The sequence below is a fragment of the Manis pentadactyla genome, chromosome X (genome assembly GCF_030020395.1).
Source record: "Manis pentadactyla isolate mManPen7 chromosome X, mManPen7.hap1, whole genome shotgun sequence".
Taxonomy (NCBI): Eukaryota; Metazoa; Chordata; class Mammalia; order Pholidota; family Manidae; genus Manis; species Manis pentadactyla.
In genome coordinates, this window is record NC_080038.1 from 15,150,867 (window position 1) to 15,168,314 (window position 17,448).

Sequence of the window (17,448 nt, forward strand, 5' to 3'; positions counted from 1 at the left end):
GGACTGTGTATTAATTCTAACTTGGTTTCTTTTACTTAAGTAAAGACATAGTGATGACTATAAATTATCTTACATCAGGTATTTTGATTAGGATATACTGGTTCAGAAGAAGGCATGTTTTATATTGGTTAAACTCTAAACCTTAAAATAGAATTTGTTAATACTGATGCATGTTGGGAAAGCAACTACATTCCTCTGAAATAATTTTTCTTACACAGTAGTTATTAGCTTTTAAACCCTCCTTGGCTTGGACATGAGTGAACAAGAAGAAATGCAGTTTGTTTCTAGGATTATGTGTTAAGAAACTGTTTTAAGCAATGGCTTACAAAACCTTTTAGGTCCATAGACTACTTACTGTATTAGGACAAAAGTTCCTGTAAATTCAACCTAATGCTATTGATTTCTATTTGACCCCATTTGTTGTATTAATAGGAACTTTAAAATGGAAAGAGACTTCTGGTTAAACATGGATGCTTTAGTTTGTATTGTCTTCCAAAAACCCACTGAAATTACAATAATGGAAAAATTATGCATAAACTCACAAGGACAAAGAATAGGAGAAGAAGCAATAGCAAAAGATGAGTAAGTGGTAACTAACACAGAAAGTTGGAGAAAGCTAAAATCTAAGCCTAAGGGAAAGAAGCCAGTGAGAAATAAGCAAATTCTTACCATAGAATCCTTTCTGATTAGTTTTTTAGTACCTCATTGTTAAACAAGGAAAAGATAGCAAAGGATCCCTAGACATTTTGAAGAAAGGCTCTAAACATGAAAAACAGCTACTGAAGTAAACAGGCAAAAAAGGAATAATGGGAAACAGAGACAATGTAAAGAATAAAAGAAAAGAAAAGAAAAATCAGCTTTGTAATTTATATCCACCAAGAGAACAATGAACACATGGCAACTGTGAAACCAGAAGCTTTAAGAGGTACAAAGGGGAAGGAACCAGTGTCTTCAACAAATTAACTACAAAATAAAAAAGAACTAGAGATTGAGGTCCTAGATTAAAAGACTTAAAGAGATATCAACTAAATGCAAAATACAGACGCTATATGGATCCCAATTCAAACAAACTGTAAAAAGAAAAATGAATTTTAACAACAGAAACAACTAGAAATTTGAACACTGATGGAATATTTGTATGTTAAGTTTTATAGGTATAATGACAGTTGTATTATTTAAAAGTCTTTATCATTTAGAGATACATATTAAAATACTTATGTTAGAAATTATACAGTGTCTAGGATTTCCTTCAAAACACCCAGAGGGGAAGCAGGAAAACGCAGATACAGACTGACCATGAGTTAAGAAATGGCTAAGCACAGAGAAGGGCATATACGACTTCTCTGTATTCTTCTGTTTCTTTCTTTAAATGTTTAATACTTTCTGTAATAATATGATTCAAAAAATGGGACAGAAAACAAGGAAAATCTAGGAAAATGATTTTGATAATGCTAGAAACAAAAAGGATCAAAAGAAGGGTTGGAATATAGTTGATACGATTTCCTAGAAAATGGAAAGTGGAAGGGAGAAAAATAAAAATTCATGAATGATCCAGGAGGTCCAACATATCCAAAGAGCTGTAGTTACAAAATGGGAAGAAATGATAAAATGCTTTCCCAAACTGAAGAAATGAGTTTCTAGATTGAAAGAGACCACACCATATCTGGCATGATTAATTAAAAAAACCCAAACTAAAGAAACACCACTATACAAATTTCAGAACACCAGAGACAAAGAATAGACTAATCCTAAAGACTTCCAAAGACAAAAAGCAGTTTACATACAAAGGACTGGGAATCAGAATGGTAATAAACTTCATAATTGCAACACAGGATACTGGAAGACAATAGAAACAATGCCTTCAGTATCTGAGGAAAAATTCTTTCTGACGTAGAAGTTTATGCCCAGCCAAATTATAAATTAAGTGAGGGGGTAGAATAAAGGTACTTTTAGACATGCAAGGTCACAAAAAATTTACCGTCCATTCACTTTTTCTGAGGCACCTACTAGAAGACATGTTCCATCAAAACTGAGAAAAAGGTTAAGAATTTAGGAAAGGAGGTATTTAATATAGCAAAGATGTGAGGGAAATGTGACTCCAGTACACTATTTAGCTTAGCTCAGAATAATTTTTATAAAGCTGTAATAATGAAAACATTACTGTGAGGACATGAAAAGGGAAATTGTGTGTGGGTGGTAGTATAAGAGAACTAAAGACTTAATCCCCCACCTTAGGAAGTCAATAGATTATGTCTCCAAATGAAAATAATCAAAGGATTGCAAGGTAAGAGTACTGAATGTGGAGGTAAATGGCATAAGCAGCAGCTAAAGAAACAAAAAAGCCATTGTCTCTGGGGGTCAAGAGTTGGGATAGAGAGGAGGGTGGGGTAAAGCACTGATATTTTATACGACTCTATACACATATTACTTTGATAAAAATAAAAATTAAATTTAAGAACACATTAGGTATCCAGCAGCCTACAATCTAATGCCAAATATTTTCACATTTCTGTGTTCTCTTCCATAGCTTATTATCTATATAATTTTACATATTTGTGGTAGCCAAATTCATTATAATTGTTCACTTATATGTTTCAAGTTCATTTTTGTGATTTTATTTGAAATATTTCATTAAATAATATTCTATTAAATAGCATACCATACCATAATTTTCTAAACATTCCTCTATTTTTTTATATTTATGTGATTTCCAAAAATTTTTGATTTTGTAAATACTGTTGCAATGATAATTTTCAAGTGCATGAACTCCTTTGGGACTTCCACAAGTTAATTTAGTAGCAATAATGGCTCTTTGTACCTATTGCAAAACAGCTTTCTAATTTATTTTGCCATCATATGAAATGAAAACTCATTATTTGATATGCATTTCTTTATCAGCAAAATGGAACATTTTCCCAAAGATTTTATTTATTTTATCCCCTTGCATAAAATTTTTTCTGAAATCCTCTGGGTGGTGGTTATAATGTTATTTCTCAGAACTCCTTAATCATTTCTTTCACATTTATTTGTTGGAATTCTATAGGGAAGAGCTTTCCCTTGGTCCTCATTAATTAATTTATGGAATTAACTCATGGGTTTTTATCTTATTCAGTGGGTTATAATCTATCACTACCATTAATTACTGCAGTGTTCAAAATGTCCTAGATCTGGCGAGTAGGAGCCCTTTGACCAATTCCTTATATTAGTATTTTGTAATACTTGAGGCTAATAATTTCCTGACTTCCTATTTATACTATTTTTTATTGTATAAAAGGCTATAATTTTTGTATTTTCAATTTGTTAGTAATTTGTAATTTGCTCAGTATCTCTTCACAATTTTCCCTTATGTGTTAAGTTGTAAAATTCAGTTAGATTGTTGTTTATTATGGTATAGGGTTTAAGAGAGGACTCTAACTTTTTTCAGGTTGCTCAGGAGTATTTCAAACAAAATTTATGAAATCATTATTTAATCTCTCATTGTTCTGTATACCTTTGTCATACAGCACAGCAAGTACTCACATTTTTGTTAAAAATATATTACAGTTTAATATATTCTTTTGTACTGTTTTGTTCCACTGATTTGTATGCCTGAATTATTCCCCCCATTAACACACTGAATTATTACTGACTTAAATAAGCCTGAAGCCCGATAGAGCTTGTTCCTTTCTCATTTTTCTTATTTTTTAGAATACGCTTTGAGGTATATGTTTTTCAAATGAAATTTTGAATATTACAAGGAAAGTGCAACTGGAATCTTGAGGATACAGAGCTAATTGGATGGCTAAGAAATACTGAGATTCTTAACAACAGTTTAATGACAATAAATTGGTCATTTATATCCTTTCCTGGTATCTTTAGGTTTCTCAGAATTTCAAAGTTCCCTTTACATATATTATCATAACACAAATCCTGTTAAATACCTGAAAACTGCTTTTGTTGTTTTTGTGAATCAACTCTCTAAGTTTCATAAAAATAAAATTATAAAAGCAGTGATATAAAACAGGGTTCTGAGGATATAAATTTAATTCCCTGGTCCTCCTAAGAATCAAGTAACTAGTAGTAGAGACTAGAGAGGAGAGAAAATCCATTCAGGACGGGAGTAAAAGAACAGAAGTAAAGGAGAGTGTTTTTAGAGGCAGGTGAAATTTCTTGAAATGATGGTAATATCCAGGATGTGTGACTAATTGGGAAGAATAACATCAGAAAAATAAATGATCATCACAAATATTTCCAGAACATTTTAAAAGTTTAGAAATTACAGGTAAACTGAAGTGGAAAAAATGACATTAGGAATCATTACATAAAAACAACCAGAGGTTTTGTAGTAAAATAACTGATATTACTAAATAAAAGGAAGCTTTAAGTATTTTAAAATCTATGTACAATTTCTTCTAAATGGCTGTTTACCTATAAGAGCCAAATCCTACATTAGATTTTTCAAAATCAGAGGCTTAGAATAAAAGCTTACTTGGAGACCAGATATTAATATGATAAAGTCCTTAGAATAAAAGCTATTTTGCATCCAATAAATCACTAAGTTTTCAAAACCTAAAAATTATATTAATACTTACATAAGCCTGAGATGAATTTATAATACTTCTTCTTTTACAATATGGCAACTGCTGGTGTCACTAGTCATATGATTCCTAGCCCAGTAGGAAAAAGTCACTAAAATAAAGTCTAAATTTATAGAGGGTAACAGGAATAGATTCAGAATATAAGTAACTGGCCTAGGAGTTACATGACATCTATTGAGACCTTTCAGTTTGTTTATACTACACGAACATTACAAATAGTAACAGCACTTACCTTTCAGTGTGGCCTTCTTCAATACTTTCATGGCATAAAGCTGTCTAGCATCAGAGCCTGAGATTTTTTTGACTAAGAAAACCTGTATTTAAATAAGAGAAAATAAGTCACTATACCATTGTTAAAATAACACCCCTACTCTACAACAGTTTATTATTAAAGAGTCTGATACATTGTACATCAACTATTCTCCTTAAAAATGTAATAATTATAAATGTGAGTAGTAAACAATGGTTATAACTTGGGGTGTCAATACTTGTAAGTGAATACATTTTTTTCTTTCTTTTTGTTGTTTGCCAATTCCAGAAAAAAAAAGCATGTCATATAAGACAGAAAAAAAATCTTTAAACAATATAGCAATTAGATAAAAGTCGAACATGTTGAAAGTTTAAGGCAGGTAGGGACTGCTCTGGTTTTCATAAAACAAAAATTTTTCTGATTCCATAAAAGCTGTTATACAGAACTTCCCTTTAAACACAGTTTTCTGTTGATACAATTATTCATTGATGATTGGTCTTTTCTATATAAGAAAATTGCACATAAATTTCTTACTGTTGAGCAGAGCAGTTTAAAACACTCTAAAGAAGCTTATTTACAAAAATTTAACATGACTTAAGTCAGAATTCCACCTCCCCACCTTTTAAAAATCAAATTATCGTAGTGATTCTATAGTATCTTACTACACTGATGGACAGTGACTGTAATGGGGTATGTGGTGGGGACTTCATGAGGGGAGTCCAGTAATCATAATGTTGCTCATGTAATTGTATATTAATGATACCAAAAAAAAAAATAAAATAAAAAAATGTTAAAATTAACTTAAAAAAATCAAATTATCACATATATCTAAATATGAAGAATAGTTTCCACATGTTATTGAGCAGCTTGATTTTCCAAATTATTTTTAGGTACTTTCAAAGTATAATGTGGAATTTACACAAAATTAATAAAGCCTGCTCTAAATAATTGTCATCCTGTAACATGGCTAATACAAAACTATCAATAAATCCCTTCTACTCATTTTGACCATTAGTTTCACGATCTTTTCTATTAAACCTTTAAACCTTTACTAAATGGACCTGCACTTGAACTCTTTTTTGTCCTACCCATTCTCCTAGCAGTGTTATTGAGCTGCCATGGGTAGGAAGAAGAGATGTTATTACATTCAAGAATTACATTAAAAACTTTAGGGTCAGCTCTTAATTATTTGCATTAGCATGGCAGGCTATTAGCACAAAATTAAAAAATGATTCATTCAACTGATTCCAGGGGCAAGGCAGAGTTTCTCACTTTGAGACATTGTGCCAAAGGCAATGGACAATGACCTCAAGTTAAGTGAAGAGCACCACAACTTGCACAGAAACCCTGATGCAGGGTGTGTTCCTCTCCCCAAATCACTGCCTCTCATTCCCCTTCACCATGCCCCACCCTTTAGTTCCTTTCAGCCAGTAAGCAGTGAGCCAACCTAGGGAGAGAAAAGCATTCTTAATCAGGGTGGTTTCTGAGGTAGAATAATGTTCAAATGTTAAAAGTAGAGATAATATTTTTTAACAGAAATAAATTGTAATTAGGTGGAGATGATTAGGATTTATCTGATATTTATTCATTCTTAAGATTCCCTAGTCAAGCTTCTTTGTGCCATTCTACAAGAAACATTCTTGTGGATTCCAAACTTTCTTCATTCTTCTTTAAAAGTATTTTCTTAACACTTCTCAGTTTGCAGAAGACCTTCACACGCATTTATAATACATCATCACGGTAATTTGGGGAGGCAGGCCTACTAAGCAATGCTTATTTATAGCTGCCCAAGCTAGGGCTTAAAGCAGTTCATTTGCCTAGTGTCATAGTGGAGGTACTGGGACAAGAACCAGGCTAGCTACCTAGTTCTGTCCTCCTGCTCAGGGCACTCTTAATCTGTCCCCTCTGGCCAGTCACCAGTCAAGTATAACAGCAGCAGCAGTCCCAAATGCCATGGGATCTTCCCTCACCAGAGCATTTCTGACCTTTCAAACTCCCCCATGTGAAGCTATTCTAAGCTGACAGGTCATTCCTGTTTCCTTGGATTAGACTGGCTTTTTAGGATGACTAAGAAAGGAGACGCCCTATTTTTAATGTTTGCTATGTATAGTAAGGTATTTAAGTTACTTTTAAAGAAATAAAGGGAGACGTATGCTAACTCCCAGAAATTTATACTGAATTCCCTGAAAATCTAATGTAGAGAAATCAATCTACTTGCATGACAATACAATTTCACAGCAGATATTATGTACTTGGCCTTATATCATTTAATTCTCACTACTACTCTATGAAGTCAGGACTATTATTTTACTCATTAATTCTTCCTAGAATTAAATGCTATGTACTGTGCTACCAGTTCAATGCTGAGACACTGTATGAGGTGTGGCCCCTGCACTCATGGAACATACAGTCTAGTGGAGGAGACTCCAATAAACAATTATACAAATGAAAAACTGCCATTATGGTAGTACTGTAAAGATGAGGTATATAATGTTCTGAAAGGGTAAAATAGAGGAATATAACCTAGTAGGATGGCAGGGAAGACTTCTTTCAGTTCACAAACATGAGAGGAGCTTAACCAGATGAGGAAGGGGTGGGAGTGGGGCAGAATGTTTAAGGCAGAGGAAGCACCATGTGCAAAGGATGGAGCCGGGTCCTTAAGGACTGAAAAAGAAGGCAAATGTAGCCAAAACACAGGCAGTAAAAACCATATAAAGTGATGCTGAGGTAGCTAGGGACTCCTCAGCCACCTTAAGAATTTGCCTTTACCCTAAAAGTAAAGGGAGGCTGCTGAAGGGTTAAGGGGGTGGAGTATAAGATTAGCTCGTGTTGGCTGTCATGTAAATAATGGCTTGAGGCAAGAATAAATTTGGGAAGCCCCAAATTGGAGCCTCCTTCAATAGACCAGGGAGAAATGAAATGGTGGTGGCAGATTTACGGAATGGCAGTGGAGGAGAGGTTAGGCATCATTTGAGAAATTTTTACTAAATCAGCAGGGGTTGCTGACAGATCAGACTGGTGGGGGTGTGGGAGAGGGAAAGGTGGGGACTAGAACGGTATGTCAAGAATGCCTCCCATGTTTCTGGCTTGCTTAACTGGAAGCCATTCATAGATAGAAAAATGAAAAAGGACAGGCTTGGGTTTAAGAGAAAATCATGAGTTTGGTCTTAGACGTGTTGAGTTTAAACTGCCTTTGAGACATGTGAAGAGAAAAAAAATATGCAGCTGTACATAGAGTTCAGAGCTTGGAGGCGTGATCTAGATTGCAGATATAGATCTGTTACTTCAGCTGTGTGTGGGTTATAATTAAGATAGTGGGCATAGAGAAAATAATTGGTAGGGGTTATAGAGTGAGGAGAAGGCAGTTTAGGATGGAACCTGAGGGAATTTCAATATTTAATGACTGCTATTAGAAAAAAATGGGGCTCCAAGAGGTTAAGTAACTTGCTCAAGCACACATAGCAAGTAAGCAGGGTGAAAAAAATAAAATTCAAGTCTTGATGACCTAGAGCCCAAACTTGCAACGATTATGCTCTGCTGCCTACTTAATCTGTATTTGGATTGAAAACATCACTTTGGGCTTGAAAGAGGTTAACAGCTGTAACAAATTACCTATGCTAGCCAAGAACTGCTACATAGTCTCATTAAAATACAGAAGAGAGCTAAACTGGTGTTTTGAAGCTTGCAAAGCATGATTTTTCAAATGTTTTCTCCCAGAAAGGTGGTTAAGGAAGCACTGCAATACAAAAGTTGAATGTAATCTTGGAATTTTCCTCTTGCTCAGAAATAAGACCAGATAGATCAAGTAGTAGTAATTATAATGCAGTACTTCTCAAAATGGAGTACAGGAAGTACTCTTGAAGTGTGCAGCAGGGGGACAAGGAACGTTTGAGGAAAAATGATAAAGATGTTGCATCTTCTGGAGCAATTTTGGTTAGTGGCTTCAGGAAATATTTTTGATATTAAGAACAAACACATACTGATGAATAGAATGCAACCTCTGTATTCATTTTAAAGTCGTGCTGTAAGTCCCCCAAATTTCATTCTTGCATGGTAATCCACCATCCCAGTTCCTTGGGAGTACCCATTTACTTTCTGCTGGTATTAGGGATACTCTTGAGCAAAGGTTGAGATGTCCTGTTATAATGTACTGCAAGATTACCTCCCAATTCTACATGAGGACTCGAAAAGAGGCTGGAGTATCAAGGGAATATTTTGTGATTTTTAATCATTTAATAAATGTAATTAGAGAGGTCATATGGTCTTGAAGATGAAGTGAATACTGCCAATCCATGAATATTTCCTATGTACTTCTGAATGACCTTATTCACTTTCCCACATTTATTGATAGTGAAAAATGTAAAAACAGAAAATACTGCTTGTAGGAAGATCAGTAGTATATCATAAAATATTTCTGTTCTGTCTGTATGAAATACACATGAATTCCAAAAAACAACTTTTTAAAAATCACATACTTGTGACTTACCTTTCCAAATGATCCCTGCCCTAATACTTTGAGAAGTTCAAATTGGGAAGGATCTGCTTTTTCATGTCCTTCCTTTACATGATGTGTGATTGCAATTTCTTTGATACTGCCTTCTTCCTGTTAATGCACATGTAAGGGGAGAAAATAAAGTTAGAGCTACTTTCTCAGGCCATAACATTAAGAAATAAAAATTTAGCATATCTTAGTAGAATTAACATACAGAAACCACCTTTATGACCCACTGAGTGAACAGAAAACACATGCCAAGCAAATATAATTTGAAGTTAAATGTCACACACAGGTGTAATACCAGCCTACTACATAGGCCAATTTAATCTCTATGTAACATTAGCATAGAGAATTTCCAAATCTTCATTCTTCCTATTGGAGATAACTGGAATAATAGTTTCACGGGGTGAGTGTATAAAGAAGTCTGAAAACAGACTAGAGTAATCTGCTCTGATGTGGTTGTATAACACAGAACCAATGCTATACACAAAAAACCCTTTTTATTGTGGAAAAGAGTTGAAAAGTATTTCAGGGTAAATGTGGAGATTTCTACCTCAGCAAAGCCACTTGAATTAGTATGCTAAAGTTTATTCTGTTGAAATATCTAAGTTACTTTCTAATTTCTAGGACTACTTGTGATCAGAGAGGAGAGAAAGGAATAACTGTAAAACACAAAATCAAGAGATTAACATTTGGATGGGAGGATTAGATACAGAAAAAAGTGACTACTCTGCATGATGGAACAGTAGATGTTATGAGGGTTAAGAGAAGGATTTTTAAAGACAGTGGATGCTTCACTGTCTTTGAGGGAAGGTGTCAGAAGAGAGAGAAAGGCTGAAATATATAAGCATACAGAATTTCAATTACTTATTCACCCTGAGATCAGCAGGTTAAGTACATCTTAATCAAGACATGTACTATATGTTACAGCCAAATCAACCACCGTAAAACAAAACCCAATGAAACCAGAAACATAAACATGCCAGAGACTACCTTTCCTTTTTTTCGACCTATGTTATTTTTTTTCTAGTGCAAAGTACTATTAGTAGAATCTATGTTATACAAACACAAATAATTCATTATTTTTATTACTATTGTGTTCCATAAAAATGTTTGAGCTCAATCAACATTTTCTGAGATACAGAAGATGGGCAATAGAGGGAATTAAAAAGGTTTCTCAAAAGGATATACCAGCGTATCCTAATGTGGTAGCTTTTGAAAATGAGTAGAACAGGAAAAAAAACTCCTGTAAGAGGACAAAAAGGGAATCCAGGCCCACCATTTTACTCTGTAAGACAGAAGCTATAGTTTCTACATTGTCCTACTATTTAGGAAGCTTAATTATTCTGCACTCTCTTGGAACTTTGGCAACAATAAAACAATTCATTAAAATTGTTTAGTCCTTTACTTTGTAGTTTCACATGCATTATCTCCTTTAATTCTCACAACAATCCTGTGCAGTAAGCATTAGGGTAGAATCCCCCATTAGCTGACTCCGAGATTCTACCCCCTTCCTGGGAACCCCTTCTCTCCAAAGGAGACCAATGTCCAGGGGCTTGAGCTTGACAGCTGTTTGTAGCTACGTTAGGAAAGGCAGGAAGCAAATTAGCAAATTCTTAAAAAAAAAAAAACTTTCAAAGAACAATGTGTATGTGGGATTAAGTAAGATTTAATCTGGTAAATATTTATTAAGCACCTACCATGTATCAAGCTTGGGTTAGGTGCTTTTTTATGTTTTATCTTAATGTTTATGCTTCATGACAAATCTTTGACTGTATACCAATGTCAGAGAGGCTGATGATAACCAAAATGGAATATACCCAGAGCAAGTAAAAACATTTCAGAATTACTTACAGACTTCCCCATTCACCACTAGAAATTTGGCAGATATTTTAGAGGTGATAATAGTTTGAATCATCTACCGTCTGAAGTTTAAAGAGATTAAGTAAAGATCACAAGCTAGTAACTGGCAGATTTAGGGCTCACTCAATTCCAGGTCTCCTGACTTCTAAAAGAAGGCTCTTAGCATTATACCACACTGAGACTGTCAGAGGCTCTTGGTGGTTCCCTATCCAAGACAGGAACATACAGACTTATTCTCCTGGTCCTTGTAACTGGTGTGTATCTCTTGGGTCATTTAGCTAATTGATTAGAGAAGTAGTCTCTCAACTTTTGGTAGCACATCCTTATCAGCAAAAAAGAAAAAAATCAGCATATACTCAATATTTGTATATTTATAGGCTTATGAATTAAATGCACTTTTTGTATTACTAAATTATACACATTATACATGGAAATGCAACTGTAAAGAAGTCAGTTCTCTTTTTTCTGTACCCTGAAAGTGCTGTCAACATCACACTCTGAAGACTAGTGGATTACAGACTTGAATTCATGAAGCCAAATTCATGGGTTGGATTCTAGCATGTAGCAGCAGTTCAAGAGCCTAACTGGAATATAACAGGCCACTTACGCCTTTAAATTACAAGGCTATGAAGAACTATACTATGTAATATCCCATATGTTTCACTACTTTTCTTTCTTGGGCAAGTGGGATATGTATGATTTTTAGGATGCAATATTTTTTCATCTTGTATTTCATAGCAAATACCTAATATAATTGTCTGTCACAAAGATGCAACACAGACAAGGAAGGATCACTGAATTACAAATGTTTTGCATTTTGTAGCAGACATACAGAATCAAGCCTTACTCTCACAGTGTGAGCTATGATCTGGCCATGGATCTTAAAATAAATAGCAGTTACTATTCAAGAAATATTTCATTTTGCTGTGTACCCTACCTTCCCTTTTTTGTCAAACAAGTCACTAAAAAATGGAGTCTCCCTTAGACCTCTTCATTCAACAGACATATACTCAAACACCTACTATATATCAAGCATGGTACTGGGAATACCTTTCAGTCTTTCTATTTCCAATAGCAACATCCAGGTACAATCCTTGGCTACCTCTCCTTTAGAAAACAAACTTGTTGCATTACTCATAATGCCCTTTGCTGCCACTGCCACTCCAATTCATCTTCCTGACAAATTCATTTTCCGAAAGTAGACCCTCCAGTCATATGACCAGAGTGCTCAGAAACTCCTCCAAGTTTTCCAAAATTAAATGCACTGCTTTACCTTGGCATTTGAGACCCTCTACAATATGGACTCAGCCTCCTTTTCCAGTATTGTCTCCTAACATTCCCTTATATGTAACCCTTTGTCAGCCTGGGTTATTTTCTGTTTCCTAAATTTTTTATTTTTAAAATCAAAGTAATACATGCTCGTAGGTTACAAATCAAATAGTGAAAGAATAGCTTATGATGAAAATCAAGTCTCTTCTCACCTCTATACCTAGGCTTTAAAAAAAACTGTTCCTTCTGCACTTATTTCAATAATTTCTTAGTTCATTAAGATAATGCCTACAGATTTAAAAACAAGAAAGATGAGGGACTCGCTTATGTTATGCTCCTTTCCATCATCTTCCTCCCCACTGTTTGATAATTCTATCACTTTTACATAAGCCTCTTGTCTTTTCATTTATTTTGGATAGAATCCTAACTCCTCACTTCGTAAAATGAGGCTAATACTGCCCATACATTCTCTCTCTCAAACTTTCCCCACCTAAAGGTAAATGAATTTTATATTTTTATTAAGAAAATCAACATTCTCTCCTGTAACTACAACCAAATCCTTCATGCTCCCTCCACAGCCTGATTTTAAAAGCTGAAAGCCTATACAACAGCATCTACGTTTTCATGACAATATACTGTTTCAAACACAGGCTACAAAGTACATTAAATTTCTTCTTATATGGGTTCATAACATGACTTCCAGGAAAATCCAAGGGGACTTGAAAAAAAAGCATCAAACGCTTAAATTCATGATACATTTCATTTGAGTTTGATTTGGACCATGAATTTCTTGTACAGTTTTCTATTTTTCCTGTTTCTAATAGCCCCCCATTACTCTTGGGGGGACAAAGAGGTTAATTTGACCATTAGTCTTAATCTTTTCTTAGCCCTTAACCACAATTTCCATTCTTCTGAGAACACTCTTTCACCATCCCATCAGGATTGGCTGTTCTGCAGGCCTTATTACACAACTATTATATCACAATAGCTCTTCAGTGCTTTCCTGCTTGAATCCACTATTTTCAGTTTCCCATGTCTTTCTCTTTCTTAGATAAGTCCCTTGTAACTTCCTAAGAAAGGTGATGTGGAAGAAAACTTTCTGAACCTCATACATCTGAAAATATGTTTATTTTGCCTTCACATTTGTATAGCTTGGCTTGGTACCAAATTCTAGAAAAAAAAAATCTTGCTGCAGAACATTGACGCCATTGGTTCATTGTCTTCTAGCAGCCAAGGCTGCTGATGAGATGGGAGAGGCTAGCCTGATACACACTTTTTGGTAGGTGACCAGGTTTTTCTTCCCAGAAGCTTTAAGAATTTTTTGTCCTTGTACTTCTGAAATTCCACACTAGTGAGATAAATATGGGTCTTCTTTCCTTCAGAATGTTAGATGCTTGGTGAACCTTTATAATCTAAAGACTTGAATTCTTTACGTCTGGGGAAATTCTAACATTTCTTTGATAATTTCCTTCCATCCATTTTTCAGGGTTTCTCCTTTTGCAATTCCTCTATTTGTTGGATATTGTATGTCTAGAATTGAATCCTTTTTGTTACTTATCTTTTTTCTACAATTTTCTCCTTATTTTCCCCTTGTTTTCCCACCCTTATACTGAATTTTTCATCCTGGCAAATATTTTAAAACAAATTTTCAAGGGCTCCTTTTTTCAATGTTTCTGCTTTTTTTAAATAGCACCTTCCTCCACTCCCTACCCTTTTCCCCCAAAATGGATGTAATCATTCGAAACCTCTTTGAGGATACAAACTAGAAAATATCTTTTTCTAAATTGGGACTCAGAGTACCAAAAATGTTCTTGGGGGTGGATAGAAAAGATCAATGTTGATGACCCAACTTCCAAAAACTTGCCACTCTTTTAGCCTCAACACATTCTTCTGTTTCTTTCAAGTTTAAATTTTTACTAATCACATCAGCAAACTATTTTCTATATACTTTTATGTATATGCAAAGTCATAGCAGCATACTAGGCAAAATATCGTTGGTTGGCATCTTAATGCCCAGATTGTACTTAATGTCACCAGTTTTCAATTATGTGACCATAAGTATTTCTGAAATGAATTTGAGGTTCAAGTAGGACATAATACTAATGCTTTGTCAATACTGGACAACAGGTAGGAAAGCAACAATGTAATGTGCTCTTCTAGCTCATATACCTGGAATCCAATGAGATGGATGCAAAGAGTAATATCAAATTTCTGAAGGCACTGATAATCCAAAAACAGACTAGCATTTGCATATGACAAACATTTTATGTCACTAAATCACCTGTTACTGATATAAATATGTCACACGAAAACATACAACTACAATTTGACAATCTGTAAAATTGTGTTTTTGCCTGTATGTACATGGTGAAGCAACCCTAATTTTATGGAAAAAGAATTTTGTCAATGAAATGGAACATAGATATAAGTTATATGCATTATAATTATTCTGTGAAGCGCACATATTTTTACATTCTCTGGTACAAATGTATTTTAAATGATACATGGATACCTGCCCACTCATTACCACAAAAAATTTACTTTGTGTATTTAAAAAAGTTATGAAATATTCCATATATTAATTTTTACAAAGTCTATGTTTATTTGATAAGTAAAGGTCTAGTTGCAGGCAAAATTGTGAGGTTGGCAGCTGGTCTACATCACTACCTTGTATCGTTTGCCTAATACTTCCATCACTTTCAGACATTAGCTACCCCCAGCCAAGGTGTTCAACACCCTAAAGCTATGTATGTAGTAGTAGTAGTAAAAATTATGTTAGAACATGATAAATACCACAGGTAAAAGGTATTACGTTGGTAAGAGGATCAGAAGTACAGTGATGGAAAGGAGGGTTTGCAATTTTAGATGAAGGCATGACGGCAGGCTTTATTGAAAAGGTGCTATTTGAACAAAGATCCGAAGGTGTTGAGGGAGTCAACCATTTGGGGGAAGAGCATTCCAGGCAAGGGGACAAGCCAGTGCAAAGGCCAGTGTGGGAGCACACATGGAGACCCGTGTTTGGATTAGAGGGTGCAAAGGAGAGGAAAGGAAGAACAGGTTCAGAGGGGACTGAAACTCAGGTGGCTTTCATGCTTTTGCTTTTTCCTCATTGCCTTGTCTTAATGAAAATGTTTCTGATCTATGACACATTCTCTTAGGCCCATTCCTTTTTGTTGGAAGGCAATTCAGATTATGGGCCAGGTACTGTGCAAATTTGAGAGAGATTAAGATAAAGAATACTATCTCTAGGAATTTACCTAGGGTTTCAAAGATTTACTACTAGATAAATACCTGTTGAGATGTGACCCCTGGTAGATAAAAAAAAGTCAGTTCAGTTAAAAGAGACATAATTATAGAGAGTCTTATTTTAGACATCACAGAAAAATGGCAGAAGAAAATTCATGGACAGATGGATCTTTTGGTGTTTCTCTAGTCACACAGAAAGACACCCTGTTTGCTTCCCAGGACCAACAAAAAGTCTATACGTTCCCTCCTAAATGGTCTTTAAGGTTCACCCTTTAATGAGAAAAAAATTAACTTGATGTTAATTTTTGAGGGAAGAAACACAATTTTGTTCTTAAAATGTAAAGAGAATTAAAGAAAAGGAACTGAAATCAGTGCTATCTGAGTTATTGAAAACCTAACATTGTAACATGCTAACATCAAGAAAACAAACTGGGTGATATTAATTGATTTTAAAGAATGATTCAACATTTGGCATCATGCCCTGCCTTGTGTACATAATTTCCTTTTTCCTCCCCTCCCTTGAGTCAGGAAGTGTGTTCTTAAGGCATTTGTATTTTCTAAATTGTTTTGAATGTCAGAATATATTGTTGAAACTTAAAGTAAAATATTTAAATGTTCCTTGGTAAAAGTCAATAAGTATTTTCTAACCATGGATATATAACCATTTTTGGCCTAATATACAAAAGACCTTACAAATAAAAAATACATACTTTATGTACCTCTTAAGTGTAATTAAAAATTAAAGTATCACTCTCTATATAGATACATATAGTTCTATAATGTATATATTTTATTTTTAAAAGATATGCTAATTTTTTAAATGATCAACATACATAAAAATTATTTGGCTGTGATACATGATTAGGCTGGCTATTCATGCCATAGTGAGAAACCATATTTTAATTTATTCTAGATTACAGTTTGACCAAATTCAATTTACTTGATTTGCTAATAGATGATAAATACTCTCAGGATTTTCCATTTAACCAAATTCTTTCATAGAGTATTCCAAGCCAGATTCCTGTACCTGTATTTGAGAAAACAGCATTCCTGGTTCTCCAGACTGACCTTCTCAGTCACTGCCATGGAGAGCACAGTTTTCTCCCAATCAGGAATCTCAATCAACAAATTTAATTCTCGTTAGAGTATGAGGATAGCACAATTCTCAAGGCGAAATCTCAAGTTGATTTTGGCAGGATTTTAGATTAAACATTTTTTATAATGCAAATTATTCAATGAGCACGTTTTAACAAAGTAATGCTTTAAAAACTGTTCCTATTCTAAGTAGGATACAATTACTTGCTTAAAGTTAATTAGTTTATTAAAAACTCTAAATTTTTAAAGGAACCGATTTCAACAAAACTCATTTAAGTTCTTGACTATTTAAAAATAATACATTCTCTCTTACCTGTCAAAATATTGCTTACATTATAGTAATCTCCTAAATATCAGTTATATTCACAATTTTGTTCATGCCTGATTTAATACTGAGAGTTCTAGTCATCCATTTTATTATACAAAATTAGAAATACTAGCAAGATAAAAATTACTCTAGCATTAAAAAGCCAATGTAAAAGAAGGTTTACAAAATACACGGAGTTGAAGTGTAGGATACACATAACTGGCTTATTTTTAGTAAATAGAAATATCCTTTAAAAGTTCTATAAAAACTGATTTTGAATCTTGGAAAACTTCTTAAAAGAACATATAAAATGAAATAATCGTTTAATTGGTAAAATTATACTTAG

The 17,448-nt window shown here is 34.1% G+C and overlaps 1 protein-coding gene across 5 annotated transcripts in view; it reads right to left on the bottom strand.

Annotated features, from left to right (window-relative positions):
• RPS6KA3 (ribosomal protein S6 kinase A3) overlaps positions 1-17,448 on the bottom strand; it is a 123,038-nt gene that overhangs the window by 58,080 nt on the left and 47,510 nt on the right. For all 5 annotated transcript variants that reach the window (XM_057495925.1, XM_036912838.2, XM_057495923.1 and 2 more), the window contains 2 exons: positions 9,314-9,430; positions 4,810-4,891 (listed from right to left, as the gene is read on the bottom strand). In XM_057495925.1, coding sequence (XP_057351908.1) covers positions 4,810-4,891; positions 9,314-9,430 — 199 coding nt within the window. The remainder of the gene's footprint in view (positions 1-4,809; positions 4,892-9,313; positions 9,431-17,448) is intronic.